At 41.9% G+C, this 22,132-nt stretch overlaps 2 protein-coding genes across 2 annotated transcripts in view; one reads left to right on the top strand and one right to left on the bottom strand.

Annotated features, from left to right (window-relative positions):
- Window positions 1-1,149: 1,149 nt before the first annotated feature.
- Window positions 1,150-16,544, bottom strand: PSMC2 (proteasome 26S subunit, ATPase 2). The gene is made up of 12 exons (XM_077264731.1): window positions 16,312-16,544; window positions 15,567-15,604; window positions 12,510-12,591; window positions 12,333-12,432; window positions 11,351-11,482; window positions 10,446-10,518; window positions 10,243-10,338; window positions 8,610-8,774; window positions 8,415-8,502; window positions 5,292-5,494; window positions 2,023-2,119; window positions 1,150-1,855 (listed from the first exon to the last, which is right to left on the bottom strand). The coding sequence occupies exons 1-12, from the start codon at window positions 16,379-16,381 to the stop codon at window positions 1,698-1,700; spliced, it is 1,302 nt and encodes a 433-aa protein (XP_077120846.1). The 5' UTR covers window positions 16,382-16,544; the 3' UTR covers window positions 1,150-1,697.
- A 4,453-nt stretch (window positions 16,545-20,997) lies between these two features.
- DNAJC2 (DnaJ heat shock protein family (Hsp40) member C2) overlaps window positions 20,998-22,132 on the top strand; it is a 126,213-nt gene continuing 125,078 nt past the window's right edge. Inside the window, exon 1 of the mRNA XM_077264724.1 lies at window positions 20,998-21,260. Coding sequence (XP_077120839.1) covers window positions 21,203-21,260 — 58 coding nt within the window. The 5' untranslated portion in view covers window positions 20,998-21,202. The remainder of the gene's footprint in view (window positions 21,261-22,132) is intronic.

The raw sequence follows: 22,132 nt of genomic DNA, 5'->3' as shown, positions 1-22,132 counted from the left end.
TTAAAATCAACTTTTGTTTGTGGGAAAACCCCTTTAATATGCTTGTCCTGTTTTTTGTTTAATTTATTTTATGCTGTGGTCAGTTTTATTCTGATTTCAAAATATGATGCAAATCCACTTCAGTCTCACCTTTGTGTATTTTTTGAGTATGCCAGTATTTTGGCACCAAACAGGTCAAGAAAAGGTTCAAGATAGAAATCAGACCATTTTTGACCTTGCGCTAAATTTATGAATTGCGTGTGCCAGTTTGAAGAATTTGGCACCAGAAACTGCAATACAAAAAAGGAAGGGGCTTAAAAAGAAACTGATGAATTGGGGCCAAAATCTGGTAACAAATTTCTCATCTACTTTATATTGTACTACAAACATAAAATGTGTTTCCATACACTGGTTATGATGCACATTTGGATATAGGTCTATCATCAGTGACCATAGGACTATAAATGTGAAATTAATTTATTTATATTTTTTAAAAATCAACGTTCAGATAAAGGAAAAATATATAAATGTATACAAGCGTTCCTGAAATAAATATATATCTTACTAATACACGTGTATCAGCAAAGTACAGATGTGCTGCTTCCAGAAAAAATACTCTGTGTTAAGCACAAACCAGAAAAAAGCTGCTGGGATTGACAATGAAACAGACATAGGTGAAGCTATGCTTCTATAAGTATAGGAGGAAGTTACCGTATAGCTTTTTCAGGAAAACATTTCCTTTAGGTGGTTGATGGTTGCTCTAATTCACATCCTGTGCTGTCATTATTATGGCAGAGTCCTTACCAATGTAATTTTACCATGTTTTTATAGCACAAAAAAAAAAAAATGCGACATGGATCGGCAGTGAGATTTGCTTAATTGTATTTAAAGTAAAAACAAGCTGACTACAATCTCCACCAGTTAATTCAGTCACTCACAAGCTGCCATTACTTACATCTGAAAGTGCTGAAGAGGTTTTAATAAATGTTATAAATATTGTGTTTACGGAAATATTTGAAAATGTTACCGTTATGTTATTTGCCAATAGTCTATTTTTCTAGATATATATTTTTATGTTAAATACAAGTGAACTTGCCTTCATAGATGATATTGTTTGTTCAAATAAGAATATGGACAAAACTTAAAATAAAACGATTTGACAACTTAAAATGTTTTCTCGTTCTTTATTGATGTTAGAAATGTATACAGTTGACATTGTTTAACAAAGGGATTTCAGATATTTTTATTTCAAACAAATACAGTAATACCTTAAAGCAACTAAACGATAAGGCTTTTTTTTTTTTTTTTTTTTACTAACTTTACCCAGTATAGAGCTATGAAACTGTGCAAATCACTTTCAGATTTGCCTCATTCCTGTATATTAAAAAAAAAATGCATTCAAGTGGCTTCTAGACCCTTAGTATTTGCCTACTACTAGCTGCATAAATGGGCAGCACTTGTGTTTAAATGAGTACATTCTGACATCAATGCAGCTCAAAACAAGCAGATTGCGGAAAAAAAGGAAAGCCACTTACATGCATTTTTTTTTCACAAAGAAATGAATAAAATTGCTCTAATAAAGTGATTTCATGCCTTATGCTGGACAAAATAAAAAATAACTGAATTACTCTCCAACTACACAACATGTATAAAGGCAATATTTAAATCAGTTTTAACTAGGTCAAAAACTGACCTAGGAATACATTGTCAGAAAAGGTTTAATTGTAGGTCATATATCTAGGTGTAGCACTGAATTTTGCATAGGATTTGATAACCTTGTTTACAGCCTCCAAGAAATCTTTCTCTGTTGCCACTTTTCGGCGTGCTCTAATTGCAAACATTCCCGCTTCAGTACACACACTGCGGATTTCGGCACCTAGGAAGAAAAGATCACAAACCTAGTATGGCATATTTATTTTTGCGCTTTACATATATTAATGTATTTCTCATGTACAGCACCATAGAATCAATGGTGCTATATAAATAAATAATAATGTATTTAGGAGTACATAGCAATACTAAGCTACCTTGTAAAAGACTTACCTGTGCTGTTTGGACATAGACGTGCCAGCAGCTCAAAGCGGATATCTCTTTCTACGCTCATAGACCGGGCATGAATTTTAAATATATGTGTTCGTCCCTTAATAAGTAAAAAAATAAACAAAAAAATAATGCATTGGTTAGGATATAACTAAATAGGAAATGTATTTAATCAAAAAGTCTGATAATGGCTGATTTCTAGCTCAAACTGTTTTTTTGTTTGTTTTTTTAACTGTCAAAAAGTAGCAATATAAAGCAGCCTTCACACTATTTTAGGGAGTCAGACCTTTTATAATAAAAGAAAAAAACATTTATGAATGTATTTGCACCTTTTTTGGTACATTTTACTCATTGTGTCTACTCTGCTGCACAGCATTCAAAAACTAATGTGCAAATAAACAGAGTGAAAAGTGGGCAAAGCTTGTTACTGATTTATAGGATTCAGATACTGACTTTTTAAAAGGTTACAAAACATAGGCCCGGATTCATCAAAGCAATACTGAAGTACATTGCTTTGAAAAGTCACAATTTTTGCACAACTCCAGTTTTGCATAGATGTAGGTTTTTTTACGCCAGTTTCTCCTAGCTCCACCACAATGGGCAGAGATCACAGCATGTCTAATTTATGATGAGAAATGTTGTTCCTTATGCTGGAAATCCCTGATTGTAGCAAGATTTGTGGCAAAGCACACAACACTTGCCAGATGCTACGGATTAAACGGAATCTGTTCGTAGGATCTACCCATCTAAGTCTTCTATATGGGCATGTACGTCACAGGAAACTGAATAAAATGATCCCCTTTATACAGGTGCTTCTCACAAAATTAGAATATCATCAAAAAGTTAATTTCAGTTCTACAATACAAAAAGTGAGTCTCATATAGTCATTACAGAGTATTCTATTTCAAGTGTTTATTTCTGTTAAAGGGACTCTGTCATCCCAAAAATCGTATCTGAGCTAAGCCCAGCAGCATCAGAGGCTTATCTACAGAATTCAATAATGCTGTACATAAGCCTCCTACCTGAAAGATAAGAAATAAAGGTTAATGATACTCACCCAGGGGTGGTCCCGATGCAGTCCAATGGGCGTCGTGATCTGGGTCCAGCGCCTCCCATCTTCATTCGATGACGTCCTATTGTCTTCCTGCCGCGGCTCCGGCGCAGGCGTACTTTGTCTGCCCTGTTGAGGGCAGAGCAAAGTACTGCAGTGCGCAGGGTCTCTCTGACCTTTCCCAGCGCCTGCGCACTGCAGTACTTTGCTCTGCCCTCAACAGGGCAGACAAAGTACGCCTGCGTCAAAGCTGCTGCAACACAAGAGAACGTCATCATAAGAAGATGGGAGGTCCCGGACCAAACCGCACCGGGACCACCCCTGGGTGAGTATAATCTAACCCTTTATTTCTCATCTTTCAGGTTACATCGGGGGCTTATCTACAGCATTACAGAATGCTGTAGATAAGCCCCTGATGCCGGTGGGCTTAACTCAGATACGATTTTTGGGGTGACAGATTCCCTTTAATGTTGATGATTACAGCTTACAAGCCAATGAAAACCCAAAATTCATTAGATGAGACACCAGACCCAACAATGCAGACGAGCTGTAGGCTGCTATCAAAGCAACCTGGGCTTCCATAGCACCTCAGCAGTGCCACAGGCTTATCGCCTTCATGCCATATTGATGCAGTAATTGATGCAAAAGGAGCCCTGACCAAGTATTGAGTGCATTTATTGAACACACATTTCAGTAGACCAAAATTTAGAATTTTAAAATCATTTTTCAAGTTGGTGTTATAAAGTATTCTAATTTACTGAGATGACGACTTTTGGGTTTTAATTCGCTGTAAGCCAGAATCCTCAACATTAACAGAAATAAACACTTGAAATAGATCACTCTGTTTGTAATGACTATAATATGAGTTTCACTTTTTGTATTGAAGAACTGAAATAAATTAACTTTTTGATGATATTCTAATTTTGTGAGAAGCACCTGTACCTGCGATCTAATATCTGAAGCTCTGTGGACACGTTGCAGATTTTGCTGCGGATGTGCAGCTGTTTTCCATGCGTTGTACAGTACCATGTAAACATATGGAAAACAAAATCCGCAGTGCACATGCCTCGGAAACGCAGCTGTGTTTTTTCCGCAGCATGTCAATTCTTTGTGCGGATTCCGCAGCGGTTTACACCTGCTCCTCAATAGGAATCCGCACAAAAATGGCGGGTAATCCGCAGTGCAGTTTACCTGTGAATTTTGCAAAAATAGTGCAGAAAAATCAGCACACCAATCCGCAATGTGTGCACATAGCCTTATAAGAAAAACATGGATTTCTCTGCAATAAGTAAAGAGCTATTAAGAACTATGGGGTGGACATTGATCTCACCAGAGATTATTTTAAATGAAAGGGAGAGTTACCAGTGTGAGACATGTAACTAACACAGAGCAGAAGAACTGAACTCTGTCTCCTTACAAACAAATTTGCTGCAGCTCTCACAGTTCTGCTGCATTACAACTCTATTGCCACACTGGCTGCCTGTGAGATGGAAGCTGACAGGAACCTGCAGATGTGTCAGTTATATTCACACACAGCTCTGCAGGGAAAGCAGAGAGCAACCAAATAAAAGTGTGTGTGGGACTTTGGAGGAATCTAAGAGTTATCACATTCTGGTTTGTTTCCATGTTTTTTTTTAACTCCATGTTTCTGTATGTTTTGCTGCCATCCGCCTGAATCCACAACGTGCACATTCCAGTAAGAACAAGGAAAACCACTGCATAAAAGGCGTGACTGAACTTTTAACTAGCATTTGACAAGTGCACAAATTTCTGCTAAAAAAATCACTTGATATTGAGTTTTTACACAAATACATTTCTGCTACAGAGCTTCTAAGTAACTCTGTACATAGAAATCCGCAGAATGCTGTTGGCAAACTAATTTGTCAGTGTGTCTATTGTCTCTGTCTCAAGTAGCTTCTGTGGTCTCCAACTTTGATTTGATCAATATTAAAACTTAAATGATCAATTAAGGGGACACACCAGTAGCTGAAAACAAAGCCAGGTAAACTGACTAATTGATCGTGAACGACCATGCTGGTCGCACCTTGCTGCGTTACTGTTTTATGCAAAAGATAAACAGTGACAAATTTGTAAAAAATACACCAAATAAGTTTTTAGGGAAAAATATACATTTAAAAAAAAAACAAAAAAAAAACAACACCTCAAAGCTGTAGCTATCATGATGAAAGTTATGATATAGTGTTGAAATTCATATCTTTACCTCAAGATCAGGTAGACTGAATTCAATTTTTCTGTCCAGCCTACCAGGCCGCATGAGGGCAGGGTCCAATGTATCTGGTCTGTTTGTGGCCATTAATACTTTAATATTTCCTCTTGGATCAAACCCATCCAATTGATTGATGAGTTCCAGCATAGTTCTCTGGACTTCATTATCACCCCCTGCTCCATCGTCAAAGCGAGCACCTAACAAAACAGGAACTCATCAAGTTATGGAATTTTCTACATATTGCTAGACGAACAAAGTACTGACTAGAAATACATAATATATCAGTCAGAAGTAGCCACTTAATGCTGAACTCCATTTTGACCCTCCTGACAGAGCCCCATTTTTCAAATCTGACATGTTACTTAGAAGGAATTGAAAAAAGCATTGCAATGTCTAGATTTTTTTTTTCCTGATACTTTCTTCCTCAATGGTAAGTTCAGATCAGTATGATTTGTGTTTATGAAAATATAAAAAAATATAAAAAAATTGGTGAAAATTTAGAAAAAAAAATAGCAATTTTAATCTCTCTTAATTTGTATGCCCTTATAACAGATATTTGTTAACTATTTTGTACTGAATGACTTACATTCCCCATGTGTCTAATTTACATCAGCATCATTCTTGGAAACGCCCTTTTAATTTTGTTATATTTATATATTTTAACATCCTATTTTTTAAAAGACATATTAAACTTTGAAGTGACATTGAGGGGCCAAAACTCCCAAAAGAGTTATTTTAATAATTGCACCCCTCAAAAGTATATTTTTATTTTTCACAAGCTTTAACGGGTTGTTTGGTCAAAACCGATTAGTCTGCAGTCACTCTGTGTGAGTTCATGGAGGGGGGCCGTGGTGTGCTCCACTTGGTCAGTATGTATTTACATGTTCTATTTAGCAAGTGATTCTTGAAAATACAACAGTTTACTACTTCTCTAAGGTTATATACCTTTGACCTCACCGTTATTTTTGTATTTACTTATGTGAGACTACACTCTCCACTGGCTAAATAGGGCTTTCTGTAACTGGGCTGTGTGCAATATATTATGATTTTATCTTTTGGTTATTTGCCAACTCATACTGTTCCTTTTGGACAATATTACTTTTACTATTGGGTATGATTATTCACATGATTAGGTGGAATATACTCATTATTTAATATTTATTGCACAAAGTACCTTGTCATTATTTTTCTTTCTTAGGTTGTATTTGATTGAATCCTGTAGTTATCAATTACATCTCATTATTCCTCGTGCATATGTACTAGATGTAATTTAACATATTGTCATCCTATCATATTATATATAATCAATGTCATTATCGTCATCATGTTTATATGCTATGCACATCCATCCCCTTCCCTTTTGTTATTTTAATCTCTTTCCTCATTCTCCCTTTTACTCATAGTGTTTTGTTATTTTTATTGCATTAATAAAAAGTATTATTTTTATGAATTTGTATCATTTTGCCTAATTCTGAACAGATTTTATAGGTTTTCATCTTGTATGTTCATAGGTATTCATTAGTTTTATTGTATTTGGCATTTCCTTCCATGTAGGTTTGTTGGCGCACCCACAAGTCAAGCTCTGGCGGGGAGTAGGTATAACGCATACGTACCTTCTGGTCCCGGTTTAGAATCTGGTGAATACCAGCACCGCACAGTGCTTGAGCTGGGAGGATTCATAAGTCTGCAGTCAAAAGAGTGACTGCAGACTTATAATTTTGGACCGGACAACCCCTTTAAAGATGTGTGTGGACCCGCAGAGATTCTCTTAGATAATGTTGCTTCAGAAAAAACCCAGCTGTCTTTTTCCTATAGAGGCTTTGCTGCTCGCTCCTGCGGCCGGCATTTTTTTCTGTAATTTAAACTATATCTAGCCACTTCTTTTAACCACTGCACGGTTTCCAAATCTTGAAGCGTGAAAAAGAAATAACAAAAGACTAAACATGCACAGCAATTTCTTTTTTTTGGAAATTATTTAGGAATGTTGAAGTAAATGGCAACATAATTGTACACAATAAAGAGAAAAAGAAAAACCAGTGTGTACATATGAGTATAACATTCATTTTCTATTTGGGGTACAAACTTGAAATGTCATTTCCGAGTGTGGGGTTTGTTTTTTTCTAAATAGAATATGAAACTATTTATGAGAAAAGTTACATACATCACCTACTGCCTGCTCTTAATGTCTAACTTAAAAAGACACTACTTCCCAGAGTGTCACTGTCAAGTAAAGTCTGGATGGAAGAAAGCATATTTAGATAGTAGGTTATGTTGAATTAAAGGCAGGATGGCGGTGGGGATATAAGCGGAAGGGGGAGCCCGGTTGGGGTCTCCCTGAGGCAGTATAGAGCTGGTGCTGCCGCAGAGACAGAGGTGCAGGGAGCCCTGTGTCTGTCTGTGCCATGCCTGCCTGCACTCCCCCCGGCCCCAACAGGAGCCCGCAGCTGGGCTGGGGTCCCTGGATGCAGGCGCAGTATGCTGGCCCATTGCTGGGAGCTGTAGGATGCTGCCTGTACAGTTCCTACCTGAGGTGTCTCAACCTAATACCCCCAGAGGGGGATTAGGGAGGGTGCTGTGTGACCATCAGGGGGCTTTATCCTCGCCTCGACCTCAACCCAGAAACCAAAAGGAATTGGGGAAGGAGGGGGGGGGTCTCTACTTCGAACCAGCACCCGAGGGACTGGGGAAGGAGCAACATGGGGAATAGCCATCTCTACTTCAACTGGGCACCCCATAATAGGGGGCCGAGGAAGGAGCCATGCCGGGAGTCTCGCAGGAGACCCTCTTTTCTTCATCTGTAATCCCATCGGAAAAAACGGAGTAAAAATCTTTTAGGCGTGCCCCCTATGCGACACTAAGCAAAAACTGGAGAAGGCTGACGCCGTCCAGGGGTGTATACTGCAGAGGAGGAGCCACAGTTAATCTTTTTCAGATTATGCATAGTGTCGCCTCCTAGTGGACAGCAGCATAACACCCATGGTCCTGTGTCCCCCAATGAGGCAACAGTAAAGACACTACTTCCCAGAGTGTCACTGTCAAGTAAAGTCTGGATGGAAGAAAGCATATTTAGATAGTAGGTTATGTTGCAATGCTTATAAGATTACTGGCAATACATACCACCAATGGCATCAATTTCATCAAAGAAAATAAGACAGGCTTTCTTTGTCCGGGCCATCTCAAACAATTCACGAACCATTCGTGCACCCTATGGAGAAACAAAAAGAATAGAACAGACCAAGTAAAATAACATACCGACTGGCTTGCTAAATATATCCAATCATGGCAAAGAAAAAAAAAAAAACAGTAACTAACTTCTCCAACGTATTTCTGGACCAGTTCTGAGCCAATAACTCTGATGAAGCAGGCGTCTGTTCTGTTAGCAACTGCACGTGCACAGAGAGTTTTTCCTGTTCCTGGAGGTCCAAACAGAAGCACTCCTTTTGGGGGCTCAATACCCAGATTAACAAATCGCTCTGGCTGTGAAAACAGATATACAGCATATGTCTAGTACTTGAAAATGCAGATTATTTAAACCACAGGCCAGGATGTGCTCATGTTTTGTGCTGTGAAAAGTGCATCACAGGTCTCAAATCACAACTAACAGATATAATAATGAAAAGATGGGGCTGCATCGCTGGATGAGGAATGATTGGCAACCTAAATGACTGGCAACTTTCTGCATATGACCCAATATATAAAGCAGCGTCACTGGAGGTAGGGCTCCAAATATGGGCAACATTCACAGCACTTTTTTCTAAAAGCTCTGAAGCATATATAAAACTATAGAATATTGTCATTATCAACCCCTCCCCAACCCATGATGTACTATCACAAAGATTGACCCACCCAAAAGGAAAATAAACATTGAGGAGGATGGAGCTGAAGATAACCATAACCCCCTTTGTGCTCAGCGAGGAAGAGCTATTTCTTCACATATTATAGCCATGCTCCCAGCCACTGACTGAGGTATGTGTCATACAGTAAGTCATTGGGACACAGGTCTTGGGAGTTGCATGTTTTCAGTCTGCAGCCTGTCCTGACACATGAATAGGATGGGCTGCAGTTTGAATGCCATCAGAGACACCATTTTATCACATTCTTGGAGAACCCCACGAGCAGCATATATGTATGGCCTCAGCCAGATATGTTTGACTCAAACAGCATTTCAGACAAAAAAACAACAACTATAATAGCCGCAAGGGACCGAAAGCATGCTGTACATTTGTTGGACATGTGGGTCTGAGATAGCTTCTCCCTGCTTGCTGCCCTGGATTAACAGGTCTTGTGTTTCCATGAAAAACTCACAGAGACATGTCCATTTTTTTTCCAGTAACACAGATGAAGTGTCAATACAATTCTATAGGTCTGAAAAACACGTACAGCAGCTGGATGGGATCTGTGTGCTGTCAGTATTTAACATTGCAAAGGATAGGAGACGCTTTGTAATTCATTTTTTTATCCATCTATCAAAAACAATGATGACACATGGATGGTAAAAACTGACCATACACTGATGACACAGGTATCATTTTTTCATATGTGTTTAAACAAGGATGTGTGAATGAGGCCTTAATTGTATACTGAAGACTCAAAGAGGAAGATCATATTAAGGCTACATTCACATTTACAGCAAAGGTTTTGAAAGTCACAGCACAAATGTGCGGCATTAAAAAAAATAAACAAATAAATGTGCCAAGTGAACACATCCTAACTATACTCAACTTATCACACTAGCAGTTTGAGTCTTTTAGATGAGCATTTTAGAACAGTCACTGACTAAAAGTAGTTCTGTCAGCATAACGTCACCTTGTGTAAGAGCAGCATTTTCAGCTACATGTCTGTTGCCTAAGTAGGCATAACACAAAAGATGTGTCACTTAGTACTAAGAATACTGAAAGAATACCTTGGACACAGTCTATGAGTAAGCGAACAGATTTGTACTTACATGAAGCAAAGGAGTTTCAACAACTTCCCTTAATTTTTCAATCTGTTCTTTGCAACCCCCAACATCACTATATGTAACATCAGGTTTCTCTTCAACCTATGTAGGAAAACACACACTGTATTAAAAAGTGTACTAAACAGTAAAATAAAGGCAGAGGCCGAGCTCACACCAGCTGCATCATATTTACCCAATGAAAAGGTTACCTGCATCATAGTCACTGTGGGATCAATCTTTGGAGGTAGTGGGATATGGATCTGGTACTTGTTTCTGTCCACACTGTACATAGAGAACAACATATCAGTTAAAGAATCAAGTGACAATTTGCCATTCAGACCCAATTACTGAAACATAGCATCTTGGTCTTTCTGCCACTGTACTTTATTGACTTTGTGGGGGTCCACTCTAAAGGTACCGTCACACTTAGCGACGCTGCAGCGATATAGACAACGAGCCGATCGCTGCAGCGTCACTGTTTAGGTCGCTGTAGAGACATCAAACACAGCAACTCCAGAATGATGCAGGAGCGATCCTGTGACGTAGCGGTGACTCACTTATTGTTCTCACAGGTCGTTAGCTCCATGTAAAACATCGCTGGCATCGTTGCTTTTGCTGTCAAACATGACGATACACGCCGACCTGACGACCAAATAAAGTTCTGGACTTCTAGCTCCGACCAGCGATATCACAGCGGGATCCAGATCGCTGCTGCGTGTCAAACACAACGAGATCGCTATCCAGGACGCTGCAACGTCACAGATCGTTGTCGTTCTCGTTGTAAAGTTGCTCAGTGTGAAGGTACCTTAAATCCCTTTTATTGAGGATTCAAACACATTTGACCGACACAAGAACACAGAATTTCTATCTGCCCAGAGATCTGCTCTAATTTCACACAAGGATGTGTAATCATAATTTTACATAAACAGATCATAATTTGTTTTTAATTGTGTTTATTGTTGCTATTGTCATTGTGAGTATATTTGATCCTTACAAAGCTATTTAAATATATATGCCAGATTATGAGTGTGACCTTTTTAACGCCTTAACTAATTAGAAAAAAAGAAAGCTTTAACTGCTTAGTAAAGGGGAAAAAAAAAAAAAAAAAACATACCCAACTCTCATTCCTTCTTCTATGTCTGTAGGAGCAACTTGGTCACTCAAGTCTACCACAAACTTTGCAAACTGCTTCACATTAATTATATATTTAGGGTCCTCAGAGTCCGCATTTATTATTTTTGTGCATCTGAAAAAAAGGATAAATATGCAATTACAATTTGTACTTAGCTTGTAAGGTAAAATCGATTGTAAATATAATAAAGCTGGGAATAAAATAAAATAGTCACGGGTTCTGACAGATGCCATCTTGTAGCAACACAGACACAACCCATGGGAAAGGGAAAAAGGAGACAATGTGGAAGCTTGACGAAGATAAATGCACCAGGCATCTAGTTCAATCTGCTGCAAGAAAATAACGTTCCTGTTTAACAGTTTGATTAAAAAAATTATTTTTTCATATGTCTCATGGAAAAGTAGGAAAAAGAAGAGACTTAAAATGCGGCATGCACCATAACAGATACAGGTGGTGTGAAGCTGGACTACATATAGCTGACCCCAATGTATCATCCAGCGTGAGCCACTGATGCATGTGAGCACACTTTCAGACTGTCTAGTCAAAGAATAATATGTGTAAATTCACAGGAGCTGGTAAAATCCATGCTACATGTAATGCAAGCTCTCTGACATCATTACCATGCAAGTTTATTTTCCCCTTACTACTAAACGAGGCAGCAGTTTTTACTCATGAAAGTTCTCCAATATCGCTTAGTTCTGCAACAGAAGGTGCGTGACATCAATAACCTCGCACCCACACATGCCTATAAGGGATACGTGAACGGTTGGCAGGTATTGTGGAGGTGTCCTATTTGAACTTACCCTTTATGTGAGGTTTATATCCTGATTAGCAGTTACCCAACTGCAGTCTAAGCCTGGCTCTATAGTCGCACCACCAAGAAATGTAACATAGGACAGGCTTAGCCTAACTTCTAGCAAGCTCCGATATACCTACAAAATGATAAAGAAAGAGGGGCTGGTACCTGGCCACCTGGAGCGGCTGCTCACTTTGGAGGGTCTGTTTATCAGCAGCCAAATCCCACAAGGCTGGAGGGGCAAGTCCTGTATCAGACTCCTTAATACCTATGGTAAAGGAACGTGTGATATAACAGTAAAGTATACATTTTCAAATCAATTCAAGCAAAAACAATGTGGCATACCTGTGAGCTCATTGATTTTCTTAAGTAGTTGCTGTATGTCATCTTCCACTTGTTTAATTTGCCGAGAGTATGTGCTTTGTCCCTGTGACAACACAATACTTGTCATTTTTCTTTTAATGCAATGATTAGATTCCACGTACTAGAGTCTGCAGTAAGCTAAATGTGAGCATTTGTAAGTCCACAGTCTTGGCAAAAGACACAGCTGACAGGTAAGCAACCGGATGTTCAGTCACTTGGGATTTTGACTACAAACCTTTAGGATCAGAGTTCAAAATCTTAAGCTATGGCAGGTAGAATGGGAGAAAAATAACACCATAAAATATCCAATAGGGTAATTATAGGCCAATTGCACCATAAACTTCAGGTTATATCCATATGTCAGACAAAAGAGTTAAAGGGGTTGTCCTCCTTTGGGAACAATTTTTTTCCTCCTAAAGAAATTGTTCACTACTAGGACAACCCCTTCTTGATCTAAATGTTTGGCCCCTATAAAATGAAAAAGCTTATACTCCCTTCCCGTGTCAGCGCTATTCCAACGGTGTCCGCACTCACACTCCCAGTGCTCTCATGCGGCTGTATGACACGTAAGCCTGGTGCCCAATCAGCGTTGGCGTCACTGTCTCCACCTTTGTACAAATTGAACATGCAAAGGAAGTGAGAGCAGCCGCAGCCCGGACTTCCTCATCATGTTCAATTTTTACAAAGGCGGAGACAGTGACGCCAGCGCTGATTGGGCACCAGGCTCACATGTCATAAGAATAACCGGAGAGCCCTGAGACTGCTGACATGGGGTGAACAGCGCCAGCACAGGAGGCGAGTATAAGCTTTTTTATTTTATTGGGGCCAAGTGAGTTACGAGAAGAGGTTGCCCAAGTACTGTCCAACTTCTTTAAATGCACGCAGTTGGGGCTAAAAATCACGTTTGCAATTGGATTTCATTAAGAAGCTGTTTTCATCACTGGAAAAAGTTACCTCTGCAGCCCTGCTCTGAGCAATGAGAGCAGACTGCGGTGGCGACTTCCTCCAGCAGCGAACACACCGCAATAACCTGGTATTAGTAGTCCAATACCAGGCTGCGGACTTGTGCTCACTAGTGATGAGCAAGTATACTCGTTGCTCGACTTTTCCCAAGCACGCTCCGGTGGTCTCCGAGTATTTGTTAGTGCTCAGAGATTTAGTTTGTGTCACCTCAGCTGCATGATTTACGGCTGCTGGACAGCCTGAGTACATGTGGGAATTCCCTAACAAACAGGCAACCCCCACATGTATTCAGCCTGACTAGCAGCCGTAAATCATGCAGCTCAGGTGACAAAAACTAAATCTCTGAGCACTAACAAATACTCGGAGACCACCCAAGCAACGAGTACTAGTGATGTGTCGTTCGCGAACGAGCCGACAAAAAGAGCCGGCTCCCTGCTGTGAGCGATGGGAGCCGGCACGCCAGTGAGAGCCACTAAAATTCCTGAATGGCTCTCACTGGGCATAAAATACCGGGCTTCGGCATGTGTAACTCTGCCCACCTGAGCAAAACCCTGCCCACTCTTCAATTTAATTGGCTCTAAGAAGTGGGTGGAGTTTCTGCGGTAGGTGGGCGGAGTTTCGGACGCCTGAACAGATATTCAATAGGGATCCATTTAGGATCCAAAAAGAGACGTTTTTTGAGCCGAAAGAGTCGGCTCTTTTTGTTGAGCGGAGCCATGAGAGCCGGATCACCAAAAAGAGCCGGACTGCCCATCACTAACGAGTACACTCGCTCATTACTAGTTCTCACTACTTGTATATAAGGCGGTTTAGCTCATGTCAGGAATCCCGCAGCCAGCCTATATCACAGTCTGTACTCAGGCCAGGAAACATCAATGTATGAAACCAGCCTAAGCTGAAATCTAATCAAATGAAACATAATGAGCAGAAATAGTCAGATATGAGCTTAGAGGAGTGTTTAGGAGAGAGGTTAAAGGCATTGAGCAGTTTGCAGCATATTGAAATACATGCAAGCTGCAGAGAAAAAAAAAATGGTTCCCGTTTTTCTAACTAAGCCATTTTCATTAAAGTTTTATCATATACGCAAAAAAAAATAAAACAAACAACACACTATTATGTCCGTAGCCATAATTGCTATAAATTAGAAAAAAAACCCTCTTCTGTCAATATTGCATGTGTTCACGCGACATTTGGCTCTTGGATCCAACGTTTTCCTGTTCGTCACACCTTGAGCTCCTCTGAGCACAACGTCATCTTTGACGTCACATTTTGAGGCCGAAGCATTCAAGTAACCAGTGGGTGCAGACACAGTACAACAATTGCTCACAGCATCTCCCAAATGTGAGGCCAGTGACGATGTTTCCAGACAGCATGAGTGATTCCAACACAACGGAACATCATTGGAAACAGCTATATTGGCGGAAAGGTACATTTTGTAAATAAATGTATATTTAGTAACGATGGGTTATTAGGGAATTTTAGTATCAGACAACTGCTTTAACTTAATGTGTCATGGGTATAAATGCTCTTGAAGCACATTAAAATTTATATAAAGTTTTAATCAAAACAACCTCCTGCCCATATCATCATATAGGGCTTTACGGTTGTTAAACATCTATTATGTCCTGGGATTATTTTAGGGCCCAAAACAAGTTAGGAGCATGTTGGTTTTTGAACAGGTTTCTTCTTCCCTTCCCTATGTGCATGTCTCGCTTTATTTAGTATTGTGGCTTTATATGAATTCAGTTCACTCTAATGGTACTCCATTCTCTCTGATCCTGTAATTTGTAAGCCAAATTGTGAGTATTTGTCTCATTTCTGATTGTAACATTTTATAAAATTTAATAAAAATTAGTTATTAAAAAAACATCCATTCTGGTAGACTTGTAACAGTCCATGTACTACATAGATACTCATTCATTTGAATGGCTACTAAAGTTTGCATTCCATCACTGACAAAACAGTGGCTTTCCAAGCCAGGTCCAATCCAAAACTGATCAGACAACCTGTTGACAAATTGTTGAGTAACAGAGCTGTCATAAGTCACTGCAGATCAGCACAGATTCATCTACTTACATAGGTTTTCAACAGGGCAATGTCCCCTTCATCCAGAGCTGGAATAAAACATATATTCATTAGTTCAAAAATATTCTTAGAACCATGACAACATACTAGAAAATGAGTTTATAGTGCGTATCATCATAGAGGGGATACCTGACTGAGGGGTAATGATGCAAAATCCAACACAGAACAGTGCGGGGTGTAAATGGTCGCTGTCACCCCTATGTCTCTGCCGATTCCTCCCAATAACACCTCATTCACACGGCCATGATGTTTACACAGAACATTTCTCAGTGTTTTGGATCAGCGTTTAATCAGTTTTACCATCAGTGATTTTAACTGATGAAATAATAGCTAGCAAAGCTTCTGCCATTCATCGCCATGGTAATCATGGCCGGCACACTGACGCCGCCCGACAGTCTCACTATGGGTGACCTTCATTTGTGACTTGTCCCCATGATTTCAGTGGTCGCACGGTCCCCAAATCCAACTAGTGAGCACCGTATAGAGCATAGTTACCGATGAGCGAGCCCGCTCGGGTGCCAATAGTGCAGCTTCAGACTGCTCAGCCCTATGTCCGAGTCCTGCAGGGCTCACAGCCACCACATTGCCTGTCTGTCAGCGGCCACTGAATACAAGGCCTCTATAGGCGGCCATGCCTGCACAGCCCCCTCATTACCGTCTGTTAGCAGTGACTAGTGACTGCGCCGGGTACACGGGCTCACTGTGGGCCAGTGGAGGGGAGCACGGCTCTGCTCACCGCGTATAGGCTTATCTTCCTTCTCTTCCTCCTTTGTCTTGCGTTGGTCGGCCCCCAGGTAGTCCGGCATGGCGATAATGACAGGAGCAACGGCAGCGGCAACACGGAGACGATTACACAGCAAACTGAAGACAACTTCCGTGCGGAACCGGAAGCTACGTCCCACCGACTGCGGCGGAAGCAGTCTCTATACACAGGGCGCAGTGACCACTAGTGACCACGAGGGGGAGCCCGCGCGTAGTCTGTGTGATCGGTAATAGTCGGTGGCGGTCACACAGCACTCACCGTGGGCACAGGGCACTCGGGAATAGCAGGCAGCTGTGTGACAATGGTGCCCCTGCAATAATTACCAAACCAGCAGATTATTAACCCGCAGTGCACCAGCTACTGGTGGCAAATACATCTATTTTTTCCTATTTTACAACCATATGTAGAATGAGGGATGATTGCTAGCTACAGGAAAGAGAAATCCAGCTGTGAAGCGCACATGAGGCTCCATGTCAGCGATGCTGTGTTATTGCCGCCAAGCAAACTCGGCCACATGGTAATGGCAAGCAGAAGGCAATCACCCTAAGACAAAGAGATGATAACAAAACTGTGAAAAGATGGAGGGGCTATAGCTAACACTAAGGCTGGGTTCACTTTGCGCTAACAGCAGCCCGTTCAACACATACGGTAACGGGCTGCTGTTTAACGCAAGTGCCGGTATGGCAGCACGCTAGCGCAGATAGAGCATCTGTTTAGCTCTATCTGCGCTAGCAGTGACGGACCCGGAAACGCTGCAGCCCGCGCCCCAGGGTCCGTCATTGTGGGCGTGCGCTAGCGATGTGTCCAACATACGAATTAATGGCGTTAACGGACCGCGTTATACCGGGGTGTAACGTAGTCCGTCTAACGGACGCCCGCAACGCAATGTGAACCTGGCCTAAGGGTATGTGCACACGTTGCAGATTTCCTGCAGATCTGCAGCTTTTCTGCGCAGAAACGCTGCAGATCTGCAAGTGATTTACAGTACAATGTAAGTCAATGGCAAAAAAAAAATGCTGTGCTAATGGTGTGGAAAAATCTGCACAGAAAACGCAGCAGATTGAAAAAAAAGGACCATGTCACTTCTTTTTGCAGATCTGCATTCCTGCACCTATTCCATAATAGAAATCTGCAGGGGTAAAAAAAGGAAGAAATCCGCACAAAAATCTGCAACATGTGCACATACCAAAAAAGGCGCAGATTCTGACCTGCGTTTTCTGCCAAGAAATTCAGAATCTGCACAGAAAATTCCACAGGCAAATCTGCAACGTGTGCATATAGCCTAATTCACAGCAATGTAGGACGTAATAATGGAAAGCGACTGATAATAAAACCACAGTCGAGGATGCTCAGGCTATGTGCACACATTGCAGATTTCCTGCAGAACTGCAGCTTTTTTTCCTGCGCAGAAACGCTGCAGATCCACAAGTGATTTACAGTACAATGTAAATCAATGGCAAAAAAAAATGCTGTGCTAATGGTGAGGAAAAATCTGCACAGAAAACGCAGCAGATTCAAAGAAAGACCATTAGTGTTGAGCATTCCGATACTGCAAGTATCGGGTATCGGCCGATACTTGCTGTATCGGAATTCCGATACCGAGATCCGATATTTTTGTGATATCGGGTATCGGTATCGAAACAACATTAATGTAAAAATGTGTAAAAGAGAGAATTAAAATAAAAAATATTGCTATACTCACCTCTCCGACGCAGCCTGCACCTTACCGAGGGAAGCGGCAGCGTTCTTTGTTTAAAATTCGCGCTTTTCTTTCCTTTACGTGAGTCCCGGCTTGTGATTGGTTGCGTGCCGCCCATGTGACCGGGACGCAACCAATCACAGCAAGCCGTGACGTAATTTCAGGTCCTTCAGGATTTTAAAATTACGTTCCGGCGTTGTGATTGGTTGCGTCGCAGTCACATGGGCGACGCAACCAATCACAGCAAGCCGTGACGTAATTTCAGGTCCTTAAGGATTTTAAAATTACGTCCCGGCTTTGTGATTGGTTGCGTCGCAGTCACATGGGAGACGCAACCAATCACAAGCCGTGACGTCACGGGAGGCTGGACACGCGCGCATTTTAAAATGGGCGCGTGTCCAGCCTCCCGTGACGTCCCGGCTTGTGATTGGTTGCGCCGCGATCAACCAATCACAAGCCAGGAGGCTGGACACGCGCGCATTTTAAAATTTTCAGAGGGTGAGTATAGCGATATTTTTTATTTTAATTCTTTCTTTTACACATTTATATGGATCCCAGGGCCTGAAGGAGAGTTTCCTCTCCTTCAGACCCTGGGAACCATCAGGGATACCGTCCGATACTTGAGTCCCATTGACTTGTATTGGTATCGGGTATCGGTATCGGATTGGATCCGATACTTTGCCGGTATCGGCCGATACTTTCCGATACCGATACTTTCAAGTATCGGACGGTATCGCTCAACACTAAAGACCATGTCAATTCTTTGTGCAGATCTGCTGCATTCCTGCACCTATTCCATAATAGAAATCTGCAGGGGTAAAAAAAGGAAGAAATCCGCACAAAAATCTGCAACGTGTGCACATACCAAAAAAAGGTGCAGATTCTGACCTGCGTTTTCTGCCAAGAAATTCAGAATCTGCACAGAAAATTCCACAGTCAAATCTGCAACGTGTGCACATACCCTTAAAGGGATCCTGTCACCAGTTTTTTCACAAACTATGCCCATCACCTTTAATATCCTAAGAATGGGGTTCCTGCAGCTGCTTTATATCCTCAGACGTGCCCCTGTGTACCTCAGAAAGAGTGGGTGTCATTTACCAGGAGAGGCGACAATACAGCCTCCACCCACAATGCAGACGTGTCAATTTCTACAATAAAAGGCTGAGTGATGTCAGGCCCAGATGCCAAACACTCCTCCAAGGTATCGAACGCCTGCTTGGCCGGTCTGGACCACTCGGAAAAGTCTGTCCCTTTCCTGGTTATAACTGAGAAATTTGGCCACTATCTAAAAGTTTTTGATGAACTAACAGTAGTATTTGGCGGCCATGTCTCTGGTTATATGGGTGGATTGCCGTCTTCACCAGAGACATAAAGAGACACCCCAATGTGCGGGAGGCCCGGGGCCAAGACGACGATCCCCCTAGATAGCCAGAGACATGGCCGCCGATTCTCATACAGCCGGACGTCACTCAGCCTTTTATTGTAGAAGTTGACGCATCTGAAGTGCGGGCTGTATTGTCGCAGGGTGCGTCTCCTGGTAAATGGCGTCCATGTGCATACTTTTCTTAAAAAAAATCTCATCTACAGAGAAAAATGATGACATTGGTAACGGAACTCTTGGCAGTTAAGTGGGCCTTTGAAGAGTGGCGTCATTTTCTGGAGGGGGCAGTTCATCCAGTTATGGTAATCACAGATCATAATCTTGTATATCTAAAGTCTGTGAGACGTGGCAAGATGGGCATTGTTCTTCACCAGGTTTAACTTTTGTTACATATAGGCTGGGGAGCAAGAACATTAAGGTGATGATGATGCAGCATCCTTATGTCTTGGACCTCCTGATGATCCAATATGGTGAAACTTGTAGAGGTTACTGAGAGCATCTAAAGCCATAAGTACCTCTTTTGCTTGCTGTTATCAGAATTATTCAGCTATCACTATGTGTCATTGAACTTTCATCTGCTCTTTATCGACATTGTCTTTTGACTGCCTATTATTGAGCATATGGCTACCCTATGGGTTCATTAGACAACGACCAGGGACTCTCAGGGAGAGCCACCGTGGAGCGGGGGCGATATGTCCGCTGACAAGTAGGGTGCCAACCTCCGCTGTTAGGCAGCTTTTACATCAGCAGGGAATAGTATAGCGAGGTACTAATCTATATGTCACTTTGTTAGTGTGGCACTATTCACCCTATAGCACATTTCCATCATTGGTGTCTGCCTTTTGCTATCAGTCCTCATTTGGCAGCCCTTTTGTACTCCTTTTTCCTATGTGTGTAATTGGGTGACCATATGATTCACCAGCACAGGGCTATCTAGGAGATTTAGGGACAGCTGCCGAGGAGCGGGGGGCGCCATTTCTCGTTTTTCTTTTGTTTAGGGTGACCACCTTCGCTGGTAGGTAGGCTTTTGAAGTAGGAATAATTGTGCAGGGTGAAAGTAGCCAGCGCGGTTGTTTGTATGGTGATTGTTTTAATGTTTTGTGTCCGTTTTATAGGTACTCAATAAAAGTTAATTTTTATCTGATATACCACTGGGATATAAGGTTATTTTGTTCGGTTTTCTTGAATTTTTGACCGTATCAGTTTTTTTTTTTGTACATCAGTGTCTGTACCAAAACCAGGTGAGAAGTATAATAGAAACCCGTCACCACTTCTGTATTTATCACCCACTCCTGGTTTTGCCTTACAAATCCTGAACGTGTGACCATGGCCTTCTAGAGAGCATTATCAGAGTCGTGCATGACACAACACTCATCGTTGACTTAACTATATTGGGTTCATCAGTTTCCATCATGGAGTCTGTGATTTTACTACTAAGATCTTGGTCATTTGTATTGCGGGATCCGCACAGCCGAGGGCGCTTCACTACAATGGTGCTGGAGTGACACAAAGAGGGAGCTTTATTCATCTGCCACTGACATCATCATCCCAGAATCCCCAGGCCCAGACTCGGTGTGTGCACCGGGAAAATGTGCAGGTGTTGGAGAGAAGGAAACTGCGGAATGTGTGGAACCATCGCTGCGGGGAACGTGCGGCTGCCCGGGCGGCATTGCGTGTGACACCCGTGACCTGGAAGTGCTCTGCGCTTCCTCCATGCGGCTTTGTGGGTGAGTGCCGGGAGCAGTTGTCCGTGCACCGCTGACTGGCGTCCTCAGGCCGGCACCATGCTGCTAGAAGCTCGCCCGGAGCTCAGTACGGCCGTCATCAGGCCCCTCGGTGCAGGTACGTCCCGGCAGGTCCTGCAGCCTGTGGTGTGTGGGTTGGGCTCATGTGCTGAGCAGATGGCGGTCATGAAGTTACCTGGGGTAGTTCCATTACTAGCGGTTCTACTGCTGCTGCTGATTGGCTGCTTAGAGGGATTCTCCACCGCTGTAGAGCAGTGATAAAGCGTCTGCTCTTCTCTTAACAGACCGTCCTTTATTAACACTTAATATGACAGCCTAGTATTAGCACGTCCATCTCTGCGCAGGGTTAGGTATGCTGTCCCAAGGCTGACGGGTGGCTTACTGCATGTGATTGCTGTCATTCTCAGCTTTAGGAGGTGAGAGGCGCTGCTGACACATCAGTTGGTGCCTGTCAGCTATTAGCAGGTCACAGATGTGGGCAGCAGATATCTTGCGCCTTTCTTGTTAGGCTGTGTGCACATGTTGCGGATTTGCAGCGTTTTTTTTCTGTGCAGAAACACTGCAGATCCGCAAAGTGATTTACAGTACAATGTAAATCTATAGGAAAAAAAAAATGCTGTGCTAATGGTGCGGAAAATTCTGTGTGGAAACGCAGCGGATTGAAAGGAGCATGTTAATTCTTTTGTGCGGATCTGCAGCGATTCTGCACCCTTCCATTATAGAAATCCGCAGGGGTAAAAAACGCATGAAATCTGCAGTTAATCCACAGGGAAAACGCATCAAATCTGCACCTGCGTTTTCTGCCAGGAGATGCAGATTTTGTGCAGAAAATTCTGCACCCAAATCTGCAACATGTGCACATACCCTTAAAGTGGGATTATACTGGATGGCGGTTATCTAGGCAGGCCAACCTCACTTCCTATATGTACAGAACGATGGTAGTAGATCGTTGTGTGCACATAGAACATC

The sequence above is a fragment of the Ranitomeya variabilis genome, chromosome 5 (genome assembly GCF_051348905.1).
Source record: "Ranitomeya variabilis isolate aRanVar5 chromosome 5, aRanVar5.hap1, whole genome shotgun sequence".
NCBI classification, from domain to species: Eukaryota; Metazoa; Chordata; class Amphibia; order Anura; family Dendrobatidae; genus Ranitomeya; species Ranitomeya variabilis.
This window is presented reverse-complemented; position numbering and strand designations above follow the sequence as displayed.

Excerpts from the sequence above, each read along its gene's own strand:
- PSMC2 (XM_077264731.1), bottom strand. The coding sequence starts at position 16,381 with ATGCCGGACTACCTGGGGGCCGACCAACGCAAGACAAAGGAGGAAGAG. Across the intron at positions 8,775-10,242 it reads TTGAAACTCCTTTGCTTCAT|CCAGAGCGATTTGTTAATCT; the intron begins GTAAGTACAAAT and ends CTGTTTTCACAG. Across the intron at positions 1,856-2,022 it reads TCTATGTCCAAACAGCACAG|GTGCCGAAATCCGCAGTGTG; the intron begins GTAAGTCTTTTA and ends TTTTCTTCCTAG.